Here is a 21,999-nt window from a genome sequence, read left to right on the forward strand (position 1 = left end):
GGGAAATGACGTGGAATATTTATTTGTGGGGTAGGGTATAATAGGGTAGATTACAGTTCAGCAGCTGCTTTGTTTCCCATGTGGATACTCTACGTAATAATAATAATAATAATAATAATAATAATAATAATAATAATAATAATAATAATAATAATATTACCATAGTTTATATTTTGACCTTGTCTTATTCATTAATTACTCGTTGATTTTATTAGACGATGTTGCTTTTAGAGTCGATATAATTTTAAATGTCTATAGATTTGATATCAATATAAGAGATTAATTGACATTTTTGTTATACGCTATTATGTAAAATTTATGAGTTTAATTGTGACACCTGAGTAAAGGAAGGATACGTGAATGACTCGAGACTGTATCCGAACGAAAGTGATCTTGAAGATAGGATGATTAAGAAAGACTTGTAGGAAAGGAAAGTTACTAACTGTACTGATAGTGTGTACCTTCTTTTTCGGTGGTTCAATCATAAGAACCCTATGGTTAAGTGTGATTTGCTTGGAGTAATTCTATGTTGGCTGACTAAGATGCATGTGAGTGAGAATGAAGTATGTTCGAAAGACTCGTGTTGGTTTGTAGGGATAGTTTTCACTCTTAAGAAGCGAGTAGGTAACATGGTCATTGTTGCCCGAGAATGTTAGGGTCATTAGGAGTCGAATCTGGATATATCGTCGGTTTGTAGGGATAGTTTTCACTCTTAAGAAGCGAGGAGTAGGTAACATGTGATCATTGTTGCCTGAGAATGTCGGGGTCATTAGGTGCCGAATCTGGATATATCGTTGGTTTGTAGGGATAGTTTTCACTCTTAAGAAGCGAGGAGTAGGTAAAACATGGTCATTATTGCTCGAGAATGTCGAGGTCATCAGGTGCCGAATCTGGATATATCGTCGGTTTGTAGGGATAGTTTTCACTCTTAAGAAGCGAGGAGTAGATAACATGGTCATTATTGCCCAAGAATGTCGGGATCATCAAGTGCCAAATCTGGATATATCGTTGGTTTGTAGGGATAGTTTTCACTCTTAAGAAGCAAGGAGTAGATAACATGATCATTATTGCCCAAGAATGTTGGGATCATCAAGTGCCAAATCTGGATATATCGTTGGTTTGTAGGGATAGTTTTCACTCTTAAGAAGCAAGGAGTAGGTAACATGATCATTGTTGCCCGAGAATGTCGGGGTCATCAGGTGCCGAATCTGGATATATTGTCGGTTTGTAGGGATAGTTTTCATTGTTAAGAAGCAAGGAGTAGGTAACATAGTCATTGTTGCCCAAGAATGTCAGGATTATCAGGTGCCAAATCTGGATATATCGCTCGTTTGTAGGGATAATTTTCACTCTTAAGAAGCGAGAAGTAGGTAACGTAACCATGTTGCCCGAAAATGTCAGGGCTCATCAGATGGTGAATTTGGATGGTCGAGAAGGCTCTTAAGATTTTTTTTTTTTTTTTTAAATAATAATAATAAAATATAAATAATAATTAAAGTAATGTAATTGAAGAAAAAGAATATGATATGAATAGAGTATCCAAAGCTATATGGTTATGTCTTCCTCAACTTGACACTATTTATATCCCAACCTGTCTCTGCCACATCACTGTCTTCATGTTTTTTTTTCTCTTCTTTTAATATTTCTTCACATCTTACTATATATATTATTCTAAGCATATAACAACAAACCAATTCTAATTACTTTCTCTCCCTATATAATTGGTGTTAACTTATCGTTTAATGGACTTCACATGTGTGATTCATACGTAACGGAAGACGAGCTTGTCGTTGAGGATCTTGGGAGAGTGGCCCCTCTTTCCGAGATGTTCAAATTGACTAGCATCGCCTCGAAAACAGGTAAAAGAAAAGAAAAACAATGTAATCTTAATGTAACCTTTCTGTAGTAGCTCTTATACGAGATTAGATATACGGACACAGTAAACTTTAACATTAATTGGGAGACCCCAATTTTTTAGAAAACGGATTGCTAACTCATGATATGCCCGGAATTAGAATTATCTTGCTTCATACTCTAACCTACAAATTAGTTTGTAAGCCTATGATCCAAGTTGTAAAAACCATTGATCATTTATATGCCGCCAAAATTAAAATTTAGATTCTTAATATAGAATTAGTAAATAATTAACAACAGAAACCGAGCATGTGGCTGAAATCTTAGTTCAACAAGAAGTGATTACCTAACCATTAATTAACACTTTAGGAATCCGACTAAAAGAGTAGTGGAACCATTTTTTTTTTTATTTATAAAATTTTCACAAATATTTTTCGTGGGTAACTAATTATTTTATCCATTGAATTATGCATTTAGATCACGAACAATGACTATAATCATGTTCACAAACAATGCTCCTCTTTACCCATAATATCACATGAACATGTACTAAGTTTATAACAATAGTAAGAACCTAAAAACTTTAATAGACAAAGTAACATGAATCTTGTACCTTATCACTATCACATGTGACCACTAAGAACAAGACATAGACTAATAAGAAAAAAAAAAAAAAACATTTTATAATTGTCATTTATAACATCTCTAAGCTAACATTATTAAATCGGGTTTCTTTGAGCAAGTTTATTCTCTTCAAACCTCGTGCTAGACACATTCCCTTTTATCAATCTTCGAGATACAAACTATTCCCTTCGATCCAAGGCCTTATTTATATAGCCTAGCCTATCATTTCGATACAAGCAATGTATAAATTTTTTTACAACATGTCGATCTTTCTATGTTTGTAAATCTGATGTTGATATCAGCCGTTTGCAAATTTTTAAATATGAACCCCGAACAAAAGAAAAAAAAGTGAGGAAATTTCATTCATTTTTTGGATCTTATTTAATACATTATCCACACGTTTATTTATTTATTTTTTCTTTTTTCTTTTTGCTATGGAGGCCCTTCATTTTCTTGAAAATTAAACAAGGTGACTGATCACCAGGCTGCTGCTTTAGGTGGGCTCACAAGTTGAGGTTAAAGTCAAATGGCAGCTAGGCTCACATGGCTCTAGCCCTTATGGTCCAAACAAAATTCCTTTCCTACTACTTCATTATTGGGCTTGAGCCTTGGCTATCCATGGGCCCACCAATGTCCTGTACTGACATTGAAAATGCCATACGTCTAAAATAGGCTCATGATTCTTTTCGAATTAGAGACAGAATCTATCAGGTAAATCATTCACTATTTTGCCCATTGGTTTTCTTTCCAACTCCTCCTAAAATCCTCAATCCAAAGTTCATAAAACTCTAATGCAAAGTTAGGCTTTTGTCGATTTTCCCGACATTTCGAAGTTCGTAAGATCAACCATAATAATAATCGAAGAACGACATTAAATCTCATATAGTTTAGATCCCATAACAAAACAAAAGAAAACAAAAGATCATTATGCTGTAGGTTCACAATCACAAGTCGCATGAAGTGTAAGAAATTAACAGCTCATTCATCAAACTTATTTGTAAAATAAGTCTCAACCGAAAATTCTGAGAAGAAACAAAGAAAAAGTAAACCACAACAAAGAAGAAAAAAAAAAAAAAGAAAAAAAGAGAGAGAAGTGGAATGGATGGTGTACACTACTTGGTCAAAAGAGCAAGCCGCTTGACAATGGGAAGATCGGAGAATAATCATGTACAAAAAAAAAAAAAAAAAAAAAAAAAACTCTATCTAGTTAAAAGCTATTGAAGACGATACCACAAGCTATTTTCCATTAGAAGATGAGGTGTTTGGTCGGTAAACGAACTATTGATCGAGAAGGTCGTATGAAGGTAGTTCTTCGAGCCTTGAAATATCCTCCATTAGTAGCTCTTTTTCCAATTGTCGTCGTGTCGCTTTCATTACAGTCTACAAAAGAGGAAAATCATGAAACGTCATTCGTTGTAAGAGTAAAAACTGAAATATTGAGGTTTAGGACAAATATAATGTCTTGACCATTTAAGGTATGCTCAAATTTAGACATTAGCCGGCCTAAATTTAAAATTTAACATTGAATTGTGTGTAAGTATAAGTTTGCCCCAAGGTAATATAAGTTCCTTTCCTTCCCTCTCAGACTACTTAAGCCTAGAATGAAAAACCTGTCTGCTCAAACGAGCCACTGACGAGGACCTTTCCTCCTAACACCGGCATTTCGACCTTATTGAACTTAATCCAGCCATTGGAAAATTCTTTCCTCAAGCTTTCCACAACTCTAGTCTAAGTCTACCACTCGCTGATATTGTCCTCTTTGGATTTTCTCTCCTAGACTTCCCTCAAAGTTTTAATATGCGTCTACTAGGAAGAGGTTTCCACACCCTTATAAGGAATGTTTTGTTCCCCTCTCCGACCCCCCTTGGGAGCCCAGTCTGATGTCTGGCTCTAATACCATTTGTAATAGCCCAAGTTCATCACGGGCCGATATTGTCCTCTTTAAAAATTTTGGACCATTTCTCGATTTGTGCATGTCATGCTTGCGCAGGGGCCATGAGTGTCGTCAAAGACTCCTCGATTGCAGGAAACCCCATCACCTTCCCTTGAATATGATTTCTAATTTTAATTCCACTATTTCCTTATCTACTCCAATCCTTTTTCTTCAATCCTCTTTTGATTCATCTTTCCAAATCTCCCTTGGGCGAGTTGCTTTGATACCAATTTGTAAGATTAGGGGAACTATCAATTGGAAATCAAAGATCAATACAAGTTCCATATCCTCTTTTAGACAATTAACCAAAAGACTAAAAATGAAAAACAATCGAATGCAAAGCTAAATACCACTAACTAAAACCAAAATGCACTCAATAACCCTTACACAGCAGCTATCCCCTTGCACACCCGACACTCACTCCCACATAACTGACCAATAACTAACTGGTCGAGGCTAAATTGTCTTTCTTGCCCTTTGATAAAATGCTATAAATGGTGGCCTAACAGTATGTTTACACGGATCACAATGCCCAACATTTATATGGAAAGGAGTGGCAAAGTTGAATGCATTAAGACAGGTCTTAATTTGATTCGAAGAGTCTTAACCCAAAGTTCGAAAGGATCTTGATTCAATGTATTTTCATAGCTCGGTATGACTAGTGAGTGCATATAAAACAGTATAGCCAGTTTAGATGTTAAGTCAATAAATTTGACAATTTCAAGAAAAAATTGAGTTGAGACTACATACATTGAAGTCCATATATGATGCATGCATGGCAAGCCATTCACGATCCATTAGTTTGAACGTGATACAATAAAGGAGGTCAAATGCCGAATCGTTTTCTGTCAGGAAAAGGGCAAAACTTGGATTAGCAAATATAAAAATTAAAAAAAAGAAAAAAAAAGAAAAGAAAAGAAGAGAGATGCTTGTTCCACGTAAAATTCTACATGATTGAAATCATCTAAGAAGATTTCCTATACCCAATCGTAAAGTATATTTGTAACGCAGAAATCACAAGCAGGAAAATAACTCACTTAATAAGCATGATTTTCATAAAATATTTATTCATACATTCAATAAGGTGGTGGCACATACCTGCAAGAAACTTCAAGAATGTTGCTCCCACAAGTGTCCGTGGCTTGACTGAAAATATCATTTCATGGCATTTCCACAAGTTAGGACCCTAGATTTCTGAATAAAAGAACACTATTTTTCCGTTGAATAGATTGATTAATATAGATAGCAAACCTGCTTCAAGATCAAGCATTTGAATAAGCATGAATGTGATGTTCACCCCAGCTACAGCAAATGGGTATTCCCATAAAGACCGATCTCCTACTTGCTTTCGAAGGAGATCCTGGAACGACTTCTGTAATGATATCCAGAAACTTTAGTGTTAAAAGACAGCAACTAGAAGCATAAATGCGTTGTTTATGCATAAACCGACCACATTAATATCTTTTTTTTTTTCTTTTTTGTAAAATATTCACATGCATACACTCATGAAGTAATAATAATCTGGGTTCCTCTGTCAAAATCAGTATGTTTCATTTCCATTTAATAACCTTGTTTTTAAGCTTTTTTTTTTTTTTTTTTTTTTTTTTTTTTTCCAAAAGGAAACTAATCAAGGCTCAAAGAAGTTTAAAGCAAGGTAAAAAAAAAGTTTCATACCGGGAAATTCCTGGCAAAGAACAATAAGTTCTCCAATGAAATAAAACCACCACCCCTAGAGATAAAACCCAATTAATAAGAGTTAACACAGCAATAACGTTGGTAATAAATTATTAGAGCTATTCATGTCAAGTATGAAGCAACGACGTAAATCTGATTACCTAAAATCTGTTGATGGATCCTTTCCTTGCCAGCCCATTTCCTTCCACTGCTCAGATATCAAACCACGAAGTTCTTCCTCTGGGAATGCCACATTCCATAGAGCCCTGAGAGCCTCCTATTAAGAGTCCAAATCATCATAAAAGGAGAAAAACTAAACAAAATAGTCTCAAATTCTCTCTCCACAAGACACACACAATCTCCCTACATTTTTTTACATCTTATAGAAGGACAAAAAACGTTGTGTAGATAACAAACCTGGTGCTCGGGGATTGAATTATCATAGGCAATATCTATGCGGTTCTGCAGCGTCTGCAAGCATTCCTCCTAGTAAAAGAACCAACATGTGCTATGATTTTGAGATACAAATTCTAATTAAAACAGTTAAATAAAAAATGATCTTAAGAAGAAGAACAAAAGTAAAGCTCTGCATGCGACAACTTCTTATACAATTTGTTCTCTTCTAGTAAGGAATTTAAATTTTCTCAAGATTCTACTTACCTGGTACTTATTGCTACTATTTAAGATAATAATTTCTTTAGTTTATTTTTCCTTGTTTTGCTTTTAGCCACCCAAGCCCTCAACCTTGTCTCCTTTTTCACTCTCTATACCCCCCTCGCACCACCAACCAGCTCATCTCAAATTCTCCACTCTCCCAAACCAAATCTCGCTCACTATCCAAGTCACCCCTCATCTCCATATCTCCCTCTTACTAAGTCCCCCCACCCAGTTTTCCCCTTCATTTCTATTCTCTAGATCTCCATACAACCATCCGATCCGCCCACATCCTCCCACTTCCTAGATCTGCCTCTCACTGTCACACACTCACCTCGTCTCCACTTTCAAGACCTCACTTTTAACTATCACCTTCCATTGTTTTAGTCAGGTCACCCATCTATTGCTCATCTCCAACTCATAGAACCCCTCGGCCATTCAACTATTATCAATTTTTTTTTCTAGTTCAGCAACATTTCTACACTCTAGATTATCTCCCTACAACTATCAATCTGCCCCCATCCTCCCCCATCCTAGATCTGCCTCTCCACTGTCACGCTCACCTTTCTTTGTTTAAGCTGAATCACCCTCTCATCTCCACTTTCAAGACCTTACTTTTAACTATCACCTTCCCTTGTTTTAGTCAAGTCACCTATCTATTGCTCAGCTTCCAAACACTTCGAATCAAAATAATAGTTATAATGAGGCTTCTTCCCGTTCAATGGAAATTGAAGCTAACAGTCACCAAATGCATAAAGTTACCTGTGCAGGAGTTAAGTCAAATGATGGACGTGCATCGCTTTCTCTTCTCTGTGCACAAACGCAAGAAAGACCCCGGCCAAGCCATGCAGCTGATCCTGCCACAACCTCAGCTGAAATAAAGCAAAAGCACATCAGAAATCAATCTATCAATTACGAAGTCCTCTAATCCTGTAGACAGCCATTTGAAAGTATATCATAAAAATATAAGACAAGCAAAAGTTCAAGCATATCTATTGAACTTAATCCCCTTGCTATTTGCTATCCATCTAATTCATGGTTACCCGAGCTTGAATATATGGTAAAAGAATGTCTTTCAGAAGTTCCATGAAAAGTCATGATTCATGAAAGGGCAGCCAGTACAAGTTTCTGACAACTGACTATGAGGATCCTAAAATGGAAAAGATATTAGATAAAGATAAGGAAAATAGTTTCCCGCAGCAAAGCACAATTAAAATGGAAACAAAAGAAAAGTAGAGAATATTGTCATATTAACACACATGATAAGATGGAGAGAGCTATTTGCTTGTTCATGCTAGAAAAAAAAACCCAAGTTTGCGAAACAATTAACAGCACCTAACACATACTGATAGGACTAATGTACCACAAAGAAGATTTGATGATCCTTACACTTTTTCTTCCTTACTCGTGATTAGAACATGGAATGCAATTACTTGGAACATCTCCCTTTACACAACAGTCAATTAAAAAACAGGGGAAAGTATTGAGAGATCTTGACTAATTCCAAAGACACCGATTGTAATTGCAGAATATTTCTCCCACAAGCAAAAAACAACATTCTATATGGCACAGTAAGAAAATTAAAATAAATTTTATATTTACTATATAGCACAGTCAATAATTAGAATATGCAGTAGAGACAACGCCATCAACGAAGAAAACACGCAAACTACAAAAAGGAATTTGAGTTATGTCAAGCAACTAAGGCAAGCTTGAGTCCTGCCATCACGTTCATCCAACAATCAACCGTACATCGGAGAAAATAATAATCTAATCAGACAGAAACGTGGTTAATTAATGAGTTTCATGATTTCTGCCAGAAAGATCTATAGCTTCCACAAATTTCAGTTGACGACGTACAACGCAATAAAAAAATATTTAAAATACGAATATCAAAATCACAAACTTTTGGTACTTGATCACAAATAATACATACGATGAAGGAAGAGTCGGAAGGGAGTTGAAAAAATTTAAATTAAACTTTTAAATTTATAAGAAAAAAAATCCCACTGAGTAGACCCACCGATACAGATTTGAAACTCAGCAATCATGAAGCCAGTACGAGCCTCAGTATAAGCAGAGCTTACCGCACATTACTCAACTTCAAGACATAGATCTAAAATTCTAAACCAAAAAGTAAAACATAAATTATGAATAAGATTTTTTTTTATAAAAAAAGAAAAAGAAAAAGAGAGAGAGAGAGCAAAAGAGAGAAAACTTTTCAGCGAAAGAAAAGCGAGGACGAAAATTCTAATTTTAATGTAAATAACAGTAGAGAGAGAGAGAAAGAGGCGGAAATTAAAGATTATATTCACCTGAAGTCGAGTGACAAGTATTTCCTCGCTCCAGACCTTGAGAAATCCTCCTAACAGCAACAAACGATCCACCACCTCTATCGTCCATCTCCCTCACCCCGCCGCCTCTGTCCGTCACTCCACCACATCCATCACCAGCACCACAGCAAGCTCCCACACCTTATCCACACAATAAAACCTCTGGAAATGGACATTCATCCACCACAGTCAGAATTATAGCATGAGAAGAAACAAAATCCAGAATCACAGAAATCAATGATAAAGCAAAAAAGACTCCAAATGCATAAGGAAAGAAAGAAGCAAACAGGATCCGAAAGCAGTACACCAATAGAGCACAATCACGGCAATCAGAAACAACAAACGATACAATCAAAGGAGGAAAAACGGCGGCGAGAATGGGGCGTTGATGGATAACAAGGAGAGAAAACAAAAAACGAAGAATCAAAGAAGAGAAAAAGGAAAAGGAATAGGAACCTCGAAAGCGGCTAGGGCTGGAGCAAGATCTGAGACTGAGAGTCCATGGAAGTTGGTTGAGAGGTTGTTCGTAATGAGAATGTGTATGGATTCCCAATTCTATTATCTTCCTCTTCTTCAGCCGTTTCAAAAAGCGCCTTTGTTTAGGCTACTACCTTTTTATTATTATTTATTTATTTATTTATTTATTATTATTTATTATTATTATTATTTGGTTGGGGGAAGGAAGAGTTTTAAAATTGGAAGCAACTCTCCAAGATTAAACAAATGGAAATCCAATTTTTTTCTTTTTTCCTTTTTTGTGGGAGAAAAAGGCTTTAATTAAAAAATTATTTAAGTTACTTTTTATTTATTTATTACATCATTAAATATTAATTAACTAGCATAAAATATATATTATTGATTAAAACAACTTCTATGTTCAACACCCGAGGACTCTACCAATTCCACCCCCTCCAGGGCCTAACGTCCTTACTGGCACATTACCTCGTGTCTACCCCCTTCGGGGAACAACGGTGTTTTGTTCTCCTCCCAACAAACGTGGGACATCACAATTCCACCCCCTTCCGGACCTAGCGACACACCAAATCCATCCCCCTTCAGGCCCTAGCGTCCTTACTAGCACACAGCCTCATGTCTACCCCTCTTCGGGGAAGAGCGAGAAGGTTGGCACATCGTCTGATGTCTGGCTCTGATATATCATGTTAGATGAACACAACTCTCTTCGGGGAAGAGCAAGAAGGTTGGCACATCGTCTGATGTCTGGCTCTGATATATCATGTTAGATGAACGCAACTCTCCACAATGATATGATATTGTCCACTTTGAGCATGAGCTCTCATAGGGCTTCCCCAAAAGGCCTCACACCAAAGGAGATAGTATTCCTTGATCATAAATCCATGATCATTCCCTAAATTAGCTGATGTGAGACTTTTATCATCTAACAGTGAGTACGTTGGTCCCCAAGGGGGTGGATAGAGAAATCCCAGTTGAAGGACGGTGGGTCCCTAAGAGGTAGATCCCAAACCGTTGGATAGAGAGATCCCATTGGAGGACGCTAATTAGTTACTACGTGCTTCCTTCAAAATAATTAACGTTCTCTTATTTCTTCACCCTTTTCTTATCTTAACCAATTGAAAATTAAATTAAAAATAGAAAATAAAAATCTTTTCTTATTTTAAGGATTACGTGCATGAAATAAATAATAACATTTTAAATACTTATTTTTTTGTATAAAAAAATTAATTTTAACCCTTTTATAAAGAAGTGGTTTTCAAAATTTAAGATTCATGTCTTTCTCTAAATAATTATGTATTATTAATATAAAATATAAGATTAATTTAAGATAAGAACAAAAAATAATAATAATAATAATAATAATAAAGTATTCTTTCAGACATTCTAGTATGCAACATGTGGGGGAGGCACATGAAATTCTTAATTTTATTTTGTTGTATAAAAAACTTTGTTTAATAAAATTAATTAAAATATTTAAATAAACTTAGTACATTATTTAATTTTATATTAATTTATATCCATAAATTAATTAAATATTAAATTGTATTAAAATTTTGTTTTGTTTAAAAAAAAAAGCTGATTTTTTTAACTTATAATTCTTTTTGTTATTAATATACATAATTAATTCTATGACGTCTTAGCTATATTATTTAAAAATTATGTCAAAATTAGCTTATCAAATAATGTGACATCCAGACATAATAAAAGAAAAATAATTTAAATAAAAATATATTTATAAAATAAAAAAACCATTTAATTGGTGGATTTATATAATTAAAAGGGTATAATGGTGAAATAAAATTGTAGGTGAACAAACCATGCGAATCTAATAATATTAAATTAAAATAAAAAATTAGGTGTTTATTTAATGAAGATAAGTAAGGGGATAATTCAACTCTTAAGTAAGGTTCTAATTGAATGCACCTAATTTTTGCTTTTTAATAATTTAATAATATTATTATTTATCCTTTCACTTTAATAAAGATGAGTACGTGGCTAATGCTACTATTAAATTATATATTAATTATAGAAAAATCTAAAGGCTTTTACATTAATAAAATAAAATAAATAAAATTAAAATTTCTTTACGTGGTTCCCTTTTTACCCTTTAAATTTATTTACAAATTATTTAATAATAATAATAAAAATAATAGATGGTAGAGTACTAGTTTTCCAAAATTATTTGGATTTGTTGAATTTAGACTCGTGTAATATTTTTAATTAAAATACCCTTTATTTTTTATTTTATTTAATATCCTTTCTCTAAAATACCCTTTCATATTTTCTTATCGTGAACCATTTGACTTTCAAGTGGGTCTTGTTAGACGAACAAGACTCTCCATAATGGTATGATATTGCCCGCTTTGAGTGAACCGTTTGACTTTCAAGTGGGTCTTGTTAGACGAACACGAACCGTTTGACTTTCAAGTGGGTCTTGTTAGACGAACACGACTCTCCATAATGGTATGATATTGTCCACTTTGAGTGAACCGTTTGACTTTCAAGTGGGTCTTATTAGACGAACACGACTCTCCATAATGGTATGATATTGTCCACTTTGAGCATAAATTATGCTTGTGGCTTTGTTTTGGGCTTTCCCAACAGGCCTCATACCAATGGAGAGAGTATTTTTTTATTATAAACCCACAATCATTCCCTAAATTAGCCGATGTGAGACTTTTATCATCCAACATGATCATAATTCAGGTATGCAATGATGAAATAAAGAAAAAATCGTGGAGGAGAAGCCCAACGTTCACATTAGATTGTGTGAGATCCCACATTGATCGGATAGAGGAACGAAACATTCATTATAACAGTGTGGAAACCTCTCTCCAAAATGTGTTTTAAAACCGTGAAGCTGACGGCTACACATAATAGGCAAAAGCGGACAATATCTACAAGCGGTGAGCTTGGGATGTCACAAATTGTGAATTGATTTGGTGTCATTATTCGTCGATTACCCTATATGGGTTAATTTAGCCCAATGCCGCACGTGGGTCACCATTCGGAGCCTAACGTATGGGTCACCATACAGACGCTCTTGGTCATCGAAAAAGCCATTGTTGTTGCAAGTCTTAATAAAAAGTTAACAAGAAACCGAAATGGAACGGAATACAGATTGAAAAACTCAAAAACCTAAATGTAACCTAACTGAGATTCAAAAGAGTGGTCGAGGTGAGCTAAGCTCAATCAATCATTACAAAAGTTCGTTGAATTTTGCATTAGTTAAGAGGACGAAATAAAACGCGTAGCGAAAGGGGACGGGAGGGGAGATTATGAGAGGAGGAGGAGAAAGGGGAAAATAAAAGGCATAAGCACATGGAAATGAAGCTGAAAAAGTGAGTATTATAAGATAGTTGCTTAAAGGCACGCAAAGGAGAGGCAACAAGAAAACAACTTTATTGGGAATGTCTAATTGGGGGTGTGGAGTGGACCATCCTTTTCATTAACCCAATAATAATAATAATAATAAATAATAAATAACGAGTAATACTCGTGTGTGTGTATATATATATATATATTTTTTTGTCATACTATTAATAGTTTAAGTCCGTCGCTAGTAGATATTGTCTACTTTTGTTCATTACGTATCATTGTTAGTCTCACAATTTTAAAACACATCTATTAGTGAAATGTTTTCACACCCAAATATTTCGTTACGATATTTAAGAAAAGAGGAAATAAAAAGAAATGACGGGAGTTCTTAGAGATTAAGGAAGGAAAGACGGGATTAAGCGGAAATTCAAATAATAAAAGAAAAACGAGTAATTGTTGTCGTAGATTGAAGCAAAAGGGTAGATAAATAGATTTTGTTGGTATTAATACTCCTCGAAGTTTATATATGTTTGTAAAACGAGATATTAATAATAAGATTTTTTTTTAGCATTTAAAAATGTAAGGATATTAACTAAATTTTTTTAAAAAAATTACTCACAATTTTCATCAAAATTAAATATTTATTTATTTATTTATTTATTATTATTATTATTATTTTAAGTTTAAGGAGGGAGAATATAAAATTTTGTCGTATATATTAATTTAGTCGATTATTTGTTAGGTTTTTTTTTTTTTTTTTTCATTGCCCAATATTTTTGTTTACCAGCATCCCATGTGCTTCTTCTTCCTTTATACTTTGGGTCTTCATTATATTTCCCCATTCAATGATTTCTGTTCTTATTTTCATTTTTATTCTCTATAAATTTATTACTTTTGCAAATATATTTCTTTGAGTAACTTTCTTTTTAATTAATTAATTATTTATTGTTAAATTGAAATGCACATAATCTCTTCTTTATGATATTATCTCTTCGGCTTTCGATTGGCACGCAATGACCTGTTCTTGCTATCAGAGCACTCAAACAGTCTAACAGCCAATGGATTTGAGGCTCGGACCCTTGTGCCCAACCCATAGAGCCAATCTTTTTTTCGAGGTTATGAACCGACATTTTAACTTTAATTATTTTATTTTATTTTTGAATTATGGAGAGAGGGAGAGAGGAGAGGATGAGAGTGGGATGTTTGATTAACAAAGCACAACTAAGAATGTGGGGGCAAAGATGTTGGGTGAGTGTGTTGAAGAAGAAAAGGAAGAAAAATAAAAGAAAGGCGTTGGGCTTTTCACTTTTCTTTTCTTTTTTTGTTTAACTTTTTGCTTCTTAATGCTTTCTCCACATGTCAATCCACTTTTCTATATGTTCTTTGTTTTACAAAGGTTAAACAACAAAACATGCTTTTCGTACATGGTTAGGTATATATTCTCAATCAAAATGTCAAATATTCAAACATTTACGATCATAAACATTCACGATCATATTACTGAGATATAAAATTTGATGCCTATATCTGGTAGAGATATATTTGGAAGATATTTCGATTATATTTTAAAAATAGATAAAGATATATATGGTAGATATTTGACAAAGATTTGATAGGGAGATTATATCGGCAACATTGAAACTATATATATACGCCAGTACTCTCAAAATATACTTTTCTTAATTCTCTGTATTCTATCTTGTTATACATATCTGAAGTCATCAATAATAAAACCTTTAGCCATCCTTGTATTTTCTCTCCTCTTCTTTGTGTTTATCTTGATTGAGTATGTGCGTTGTCGAACGATCCTAACCATTGGTATCAGAGCTAACAACTGATATCGATCCTAACATACGCAATGAAACTTGATTCTTTTTCAATGTGGGTATGAATTGAAACATCTTTCGATAATTTTAACAACATTTTCTTCGCATCTTTCTTGAAACTTATATTACACAATTGATGTCTTAGTTCATATCTGCCTAGCTCTTTGCTTAACTCATGTTGGTATAGGATTAACTCCTTCAAAAGTATTTATACATATTGCCTAATGCCTTCTGCTAATTATATTTTTATGTTACAAGTAAACAATATAATGACATGGAACATACATTCAATATCATTACAAGGACATATACAGCTTCAAAACAAGGGGCAATGAACAATATCAAAGCCTTGAAAATTGTACTCATCTTTAAAAAAAGCTCGAATACCTGTCATTGAACCGCTTTGCGTTCGCCCAAGACATTAGCGGAGGAGTTGAATCTAGAACCTCGCAAGAGCATCCTCTGCTTCCGAAGCCGATCATGGCATGAGTTGAAGAACTCATGCTTTAGAGCTTCCTCTGCAGTAATCCTTTGCCTCGGATTAACTGTCAGGCACTTATCCACCAGATTAAAGAGTGATGTTGGGATGAGCTTGAAGAAATCTGGTCGCTTTGTGTGAGCCTTGACCCAACTCTGCAAATCCCTAGCTGGGAAGGATGTTATGTCGAACAACTCCTGCAATATTTATAAAACCTTCACTGATGAACCAAAATAAGCTTATAGCAGTATGTATTTATCAGAACTCTCTCAAGAAAATGAATAAACGAGCATTTAAAGAAGCAGACCGATGGTCAATAAGATATGGTCATATGCTTCCAGGGATGGATATATGCGACGAACTAGCTAATCAAGTCATCTATCCATCAAAAGATCACTGGCTTACCTACTATCCTATCATGGATATTGGTCTATGTAATCAATTCATAACAAGGAATACAGAGCTAGGACAACGCTTCAAAGCTCTTTGGAACATAGATGCAAGGTGGAGGTACAGTTCTTAAGCATAATAACACATTCGCTAAAGAAAAGGAAATGACAGCATAATTTGTTAACTAAAAAAATGTGAACTAAAGAGGAAGAGCACTTGTTAATGAGAGAATAAATAAGGAGAATTTATGGTAAAAGAAAAAAAAATGCAGATCTCAATGAGGTGCATTGAGAAAAGTAACTGGGGAGAGGTCTCCTAGCTTAATATCAACCACAAAGGCATCCAAGATTCACAAGACAGGTTTTTTAATGATACTCATCACATCAATAATCATTATGTTCCTTCAGCTTGAGTGCTTCACAATACAAAACATTTAGGACAGTTTTAAATTTTGAAAGGCTAAAATCTCGATGTTTATTGGTGCCAATTTAAAAATCAACTCTTTTCAAGGCATTTTATAAAACAGTGCTTTCTTGCTTTGGCAGATGTTAGAAGTATACCCGTGGAAATGCAGATTCACGATCATGTAATTTGGCCACCTCCCATAAATCTTCACTGCCCCTCAATTTAGCAATGTCTTTTAGGTTCCTACCATGATTCATACAAGTCAGAAAAGCCACTGTACAGCAACAAAATGTTTAAAAAAAAAAAAAAAAAAAAAAAAATCTTATGGCTTATATTTGGAATATTACTGTTCAGGGTCTCCAGTAAAAGGACTTCTTCCAACCATTAGATAGAGAAGAGTAACACCAGCAGACCAGATATCGACCTGAGGTCCTTGATGTAGGGATCTGAATAGGACCTACACAGTTGTGAGTTGTTGGTTGTTGGTCAATGCCAGAACACAATAGTAATCGAATGTGGGTCATATAAGACCCAGAAAACACAAAACTACATAAGAGAAATAAGCATTTTTTTTTTCAAGGTAACAGTAAGTAGGTCACCTCTGGAGCTCGAAATCCCTTTGTCCCAGCACAAGATCCCTCTTTTTTGCGCTTTGCATCTCCTGGAAGTAACTTTACTTCAGAAAATGAACATAGGATCCAAATACTTCAAAAGTATAGCATTCATCTACAAACCTTTAGCTTTTAGTACTCTAGAACCAGCTACAGAAATGCCAGAGCAATGGACCAGAATTGGGCTTGGATGTATAATTTTATTGTCTTCCTTGCGTGGAGGAGCAGCTATCCTTTTCCTTCGTAAATCGGAGCTATTTTGGGTGACATGGTCAGAATTGCGTAATGCATTTTGCACCAAACTTAGCAATTCCTTTCTTCCTTGACATGGAAGAGGCTCCCTCATATTTTCTGTGGAAAGCGTCCTCACACTTGTTACATCCTTTGCAGAGGTTATACCAGATCCATCTGCACCCTGGCTTCGTACTGCACTCCCACCACCCATATCTGGATATTTTTTCAAGGGTATATAAGCTCTCTTTTTAAAGGTTTTATCATGTTCGCAAGCCTGCTTAGATTTTCCTGTTTCTCCCTTGCTGAGATATGCAAAACCTCTGAAATTCTGGTCTTTAACAGATGAACCGGATAAAGAATGAGGAACAGCAACGTGACTCGAAGATGCATGATGACTTGTATTTGATTTACCTATATGGAATAGGTTGATTGATCAGATTATAAATCAGTTAAAGTATAAATTAATAAATGAAAACAACAAAGGTCTGTATAACGAACAAGACAGTAAACGGACTTTTTTTTTTTCATATAAGAGATAATTTTATTGATGTTTGAAATCTACGATTAGAGATTTACTACCAGTTCATAAGATTACTGTAAGAATACAATGTATTTTTTTTTTTCCCTTAGCAAGTGAAAAATTCTGGACATTACGAAGAAATAACAGTGTGTCACAAAGAAGCTTACTTGCTATGGAGTACTTCTGCTGTAAATCCTGTGAAAAAACAGTAGACAAAAGAACACCACAGGCCATTAGAATCTTGATTAATGTTAGTCAAAGGAGGTGAAAATTTTAGGATGTAAAATAGCAAAGGAAACTCAGGGACCAACCATGGCAAGGTTAAAATCAATGAGGTAACCTTTGTTCTGTTTCCTAGAAAACAGGAAGTTACCAGGCTTAACATCTCTGTGCATGACTCCCTAAAATTGTTAAAGAAAAACTGGTTAGACAGATGCCCTATAAAAATTTGAATTGCATTTCCATTCATGCACCGCTTACTTATAGCAACAACTCACCTGCTTATGCAGACATGCCAAGGCCTTAAACAAGCAGTAACCATACCACTGAAGCCGAACTATATCAATGTCTTTCTTCAAAACCTACATAGTAGCAAAACAGTTCGAGTGAAACGAAGTAAATTTTTTAGAGAATTTAGATGCCGTAACTACTTTCAGGGTACCAATCCTCCAGAACTAAAATTGATCAAATGAAACTACAAAGCCTTATTTTTGTGTTAACTTTCCATATTACTAACCGACAAGTAGCCCGTCAAAAACATTTTTAAATATATTATTTGAAACATAAAAAAAAAATTACCTCAGGTCTGTCATGTTCTACGTGTTCCAGCATTAAGCACTCACTATTGCCACTACTAAAGGACCCTTCACACTTGATTATGAAGTTCCTTCCGCTGCATGAAAAACAATATATCAATAGGACATTGCAATTTGAAAAAACTTAAATGAATGAAAGATAATGTTATAATGTTCTCAGTATACATACCCAAATCGCTCGAGCATTTTTAGCTCATTGTTTACATTGTGCTTGTGAGCATTAACGTGGGGACCTGAAAAGGTAGGCATATATTTGTCATATACTTCCATATTTCAGAAAAGATAAGCATTGCTTCTGAAGCACAGGAGTTAAATTATAATTTATCACACAAGAATCTAACTTGAGAATAAAATATAGAACTATACTTGCGATCATTAAAAATGGACCGACAGACATGTGACGAAAAACGAGTTTTCTTTAGCATGATATGGTAACATTCCTGCGTGGAAGATTGTTCTCTCTAGATGAAAAACTATCGTTTCACAATAATTACCAAAACGGAAATTACGTCTGTCAAACTAAAAGAATCACAGCTCATAGTAATTTAATCAAGTAAAAACTATAAAGATTCAATGGGAAAGTAAAGAACTATAATTTATTGTTTCATCTTAATTTGTATACAGTCATCAGGCGCCAGTTAGAAAAGTCTATTATAACTGGTCTCTTATTTGTGCTAATCGGAGGGAATTTTTTAACCCCATTAGCCTTTTGTAAAATTGATTATATCAAAAAAAATATCTCTGTTTCCTTTTAAAGAAATATATACGTATTTATAATTTTAGACAATTAAACGACTTTTTGAAAGAGTAGCATAGAAGTAAACCAGACTTACATTTGATAGCTATACGTTTCCCATCATTTTTTCTTCGAGCCCTGTAAACAGTTCCATAACCACCTGAATAGGATGGAACATTATTAGCACCCGTGGAAACGCGAAGAGTATAGGGATCTGCCACAAAGTGAGATAAGAAAAGGAAGTTGCATACCAGAACCTTCTTCCTCCTCGATGATGAAAGACTCGAATTGAGGAAATGATGTTTTCTCCAACTGGTTCAACAGAACAATCATTAGGCATTGATTTTGATATTTCAACCATATATAGCCAATAGCACATTTTAGCTCAAGCATCATTTTCCACTCAAAAGTAGATAGCTCCAAAGGTTGCGCAAAATGAGTGTTCGAGAAACTTACCTTCAGAGATGAAGTGGGAGAGTCCAAAGGATTTTCCTTAATGTGCACATTCTCATTTGAATTCTTCTTGAACTTCTGCACCTTAGACGTCGGTTTATGGACACTGTTATATCGGTTTTGCTGCTCAAGAGGTTGAGAAACCTCCTTACTAACTGCAGACTCCATGAGAACTTTCTCGGGAACTAAAGTACATTTTTGTGATCCATCAAGTTCCCCGAAGGTCTTGACGGATTGCTGCTGATCAAACAAATGGTCAGGTAAGGAACAAGGAATCTGAGTTTTGCCTTTCCTGGATATGTCATCTCTATCCATGTTTGATATGGTTACTGGGTTTCTCAAGTCTAGAAAGTTTCTTCCTGCTTCACCAGTTACTGCGTGTCCCTCCAAGTGAACAAGATTTTCTGTTGTTCTAGTGTTCTCGGAGCAATTTTTCATTTCGCAAATCTTGTTTTTCTCATCTTCTAGCTTCCATTCCGATATATTAGACAAATGCATAGTGCAAATCCCATTCTCAACCTCAGAAGGTTGAACACAAGGCTGCATATCACCTCCAAGGCACGACACAGGTGTGTTTCCTGATCTATAAGGCAATTTATTGTTATTTTCAAGGATTTTGTCACAAGGAAGTGTGTTTGTGGAGCTACACGGTGGACCCAAAGAAAGATCGAGGTTACATAACATTCCTCTATCTGCGTGTCTTACATTTGGTATACTTGAGTCTTTTTGTACTTCGTTAATGTGGCAATCATGTCCATTCTCACTCAAAAAACCAGCATCATCTTTAATCAAAATTTTACTAGCTTGAACATCATTATCAATTCCTATTCGTCCATCATGACTCATCAAAAAGTTCGGAAAATCAGCATAATCAAGAGGAAAGGGCTCTTCATCAATTTTTACATCCAAATGTCCCATTTCTAGATGTTCAAAAGGCAAATTAACTGTCAGCGAATTTGAACTGGTGAGAGTTAAATAGTCAGCAGGTACCTTCATGCAGGAAAAAAAAAAGTCAGCTGTGTTCTGCTCCGAACAGAAAGAAAATTACAATCTGGGGTCAAGCATGACAAAGTCATTAACTTGTAAAACATCAAGCATATAAAAATAAATTATAGACTAGATTTATCACAAATTTATCACAAATAACTCTCGCACTACACTACCGTATAACTATTAGAAGAATAAAACTATAATACATTCCAAGGTAACAAACTCAATATAAATAAGATTCACATTTGCTTCATTGCATCCAAGTCCCCAACTCGATAAAAATATAATAAATAAGAAAAAAATAAAAAAGTTTACTATTGGAAGAGAAATGCAAGATAACAAGGAAAGATGGTCATCGACCAGATTGAACTATTTGAATTTGTAAATAAACACCAAGTTCGTATTAAACATTCCTAACTTAAAGAAAGAAAGAAAGAAAACGTAATCGCTCGTACGAATTTTATAGTTTCATATTGCAAACAAAAAAGAAGCATCTCCGTCCTTCAGCAGAATAAAGACATAAACAATATGGGTCATCCAAATTCTCAAAGGTTACACATTAAAAACGTAACCGGAAAAGGAATTGAAAGAGCAAAATTGGAATTGTACCTCATCAAAATTCTGAGAAATCCTTCTTGTCATTGACAAACAACTTCCATTCCCTACAACAGTCATCAATCATCTTTGGTCAGACTTGAACCAAGTAACTACGAAAATAAATATAAAAAAACAGTCGAAAATAGTAAATAAAGAAAACAAAAACAACCCTAGACTTGTACCAATTCCAGAAGTTGAAGTCAACATTCTTTTTGCAGGAAAAGGTACTCCAGAATCTAAGATTGATCTTTTCCGTTTCCGAAAGTATGTTTTAACATCGCTACTCCAGAGCCTATTGGGCTCTAGAACTCCAAAATGCCGTCTCAAAGAATCCCATCCGTTCGTTGCCTTCGAAAAATACCGCCCCACAGAAGAGATCGCAACTACGGAGATAAAAACGAGAGAATTATCCGCTAGAGAGATAGGAGAATTGGGAATTTTGCATAGATACCGAACAAAATCTGGTGTAACGCTGAACAATTCGCATCTCACAACGATTTCTTCCACAGAAGCAGGGTGACCAATATCCAGCAATACCGTGAACAGATACCAAGCTTTCTGCAGTTCCACAGTGCTATGGAGACTGAACTCATCCGGATCAAAACGAAAATAATCAGCCATTCTTTACAAAGAATCAAATCAATTACACGACAAACCGAAATTCCCAAATCTCATCTACGCCCTGTTGACAGAAGAATACTCCTCAGCCAGAACTCGAAATCCCCAGATCTTCAACAACTAAAATAGATTTCAGTTCCACCAGGAGATTTTACCAGGAATTATACAGCTACCGATCGAGGAGTTGAAGGTAGATGCGAATTGAAGAGTTCTGAATCTTGAATTGAACGATTCTTAGTAAGGACACAGCCAATGATCCGCACGATAATTAAGAAGAAAAAAAAAATACAGTTCGGGATTAGGGCGAGAGAGGAATGGAAGAGAGTGAAGCGATGGGAGCGGGAAATCAAGAATGGAAGAAAATTCGAGGACTTTGGAGTTAGAAGAGAATTTCCCGCCTTTTCTGTTTGGCTGCTTGAATTACCAAAAGACTATCCTGGATAAAGCTAGAGAACAACACCT

General features: G+C 34.9%; 2 protein-coding genes across 4 annotated transcripts; both read right to left on the reverse strand.

Moving 5' to 3' along the window:
• Positions 1–3,439: 3,439 nt before the first annotated feature.
• On the reverse strand, positions 3,440–9,686 carry LOC111779379 (uncharacterized). Of its 3 annotated transcripts, none has more exons than XM_023659541.2 (10): positions 9,529–9,686; positions 9,055–9,234; positions 7,502–7,611; positions 6,503–6,571; positions 6,247–6,362; positions 6,086–6,140; positions 5,663–5,783; positions 5,510–5,557; positions 5,162–5,256; positions 3,440–3,858 (listed from the first exon to the last, which is right to left on the reverse strand). In XM_023659541.2, the coding sequence occupies exons 2-10, from the start codon at positions 9,140–9,142 to the stop codon at positions 3,757–3,759; spliced, it is 804 nt and encodes a 267-aa protein (XP_023515309.2). In that variant the 5' UTR covers positions 9,143–9,234; positions 9,529–9,686; the 3' UTR covers positions 3,440–3,756. The 3 variants fall into 3 exon arrangements, with proteins under 3 accessions (XP_023515309.2, XP_086975375.1, XP_023515310.1); XM_087119249.1 differs by lacking the exon at positions 9,529–9,686 and adding an exon at positions 7,783–7,889 and having other exon boundaries at positions 9,055–9,226; XM_023659542.2 differs by lacking the exons at positions 9,055–9,234; positions 9,529–9,686 and adding an exon at positions 8,763–8,917.
• Positions 9,687–14,887: 5,201 nt separating this feature from the next.
• LOC111779381 (uncharacterized) lies at positions 14,888–21,898 on the reverse strand. Its single transcript, XM_087118845.1, has 15 exons — positions 21,102–21,898; positions 20,932–20,984; positions 19,336–20,322; positions 19,131–19,191; positions 18,977–19,039; positions 18,313–18,376; positions 18,127–18,220; positions 17,826–17,909; positions 17,640–17,729; positions 17,496–17,523; positions 16,698–17,219; positions 16,563–16,624; positions 16,311–16,420; positions 16,119–16,206; positions 14,888–15,365 (listed from the first exon to the last, which is right to left on the reverse strand). The coding sequence occupies exons 1-15, from the start codon at positions 21,538–21,540 to the stop codon at positions 15,081–15,083; spliced, it is 3,030 nt and encodes a 1,009-aa protein (XP_086974971.1). The 5' UTR covers positions 21,541–21,898; the 3' UTR covers positions 14,888–15,080.
• Between the last annotated feature and the right edge of the window lie 101 nt (positions 21,899–21,999).

Source organism: Cucurbita pepo, chromosome 17, assembly GCF_057944985.1.
Source record: "Cucurbita pepo subsp. pepo isolate OVF chromosome 17, ASM5794498v1, whole genome shotgun sequence".
Taxonomy (NCBI): Eukaryota; Viridiplantae; Streptophyta; class Magnoliopsida; order Cucurbitales; family Cucurbitaceae; genus Cucurbita; species Cucurbita pepo.

What these genes read in the sequence shown, in the direction of transcription:
- LOC111779379 (XM_023659541.2), bottom strand. Translation starts at nt 9,142, where the DNA reads ATGGACGATAGAGGTGGTGGATCGTTTGTTGCTGTTAGGAGGATTTCT. An exon ending in ATTCAATCCCCGAGCACCAG is followed by an intron (nt 6,363 to 6,502) that starts GTTTGTTATCTA and finishes GACTCTTAATAG; the next exon opens with GAGGCTCTCAGGGCTCTATG. An exon ending in AATGCTTGATCTTGAAGCAG is followed by an intron (nt 5,558 to 5,662) that starts GTTTGCTATCTA and finishes TGATATTTTCAG; the next exon opens with TCAAGCCACGGACACTTGTG.
- LOC111779381 (XM_087118845.1), bottom strand. Translation starts at nt 21,540, where the DNA reads ATGGCTGATTATTTTCGTTTTGATCCGGATGAGTTCAGTCTCCATAGC. An exon ending in AAAATGCTCGAGCGATTTGG is followed by an intron (nt 18,221 to 18,312) that starts GTATGTATACTG and finishes TTTTTCATGCAG; the next exon opens with CGGAAGGAACTTCATAATCA. An exon ending in TTTACTGGAGACCCTGAACA is followed by an intron (nt 16,207 to 16,310) that starts GTAATATTCCAA and finishes GAATCATGGTAG; the next exon opens with GAACCTAAAAGACATTGCTA.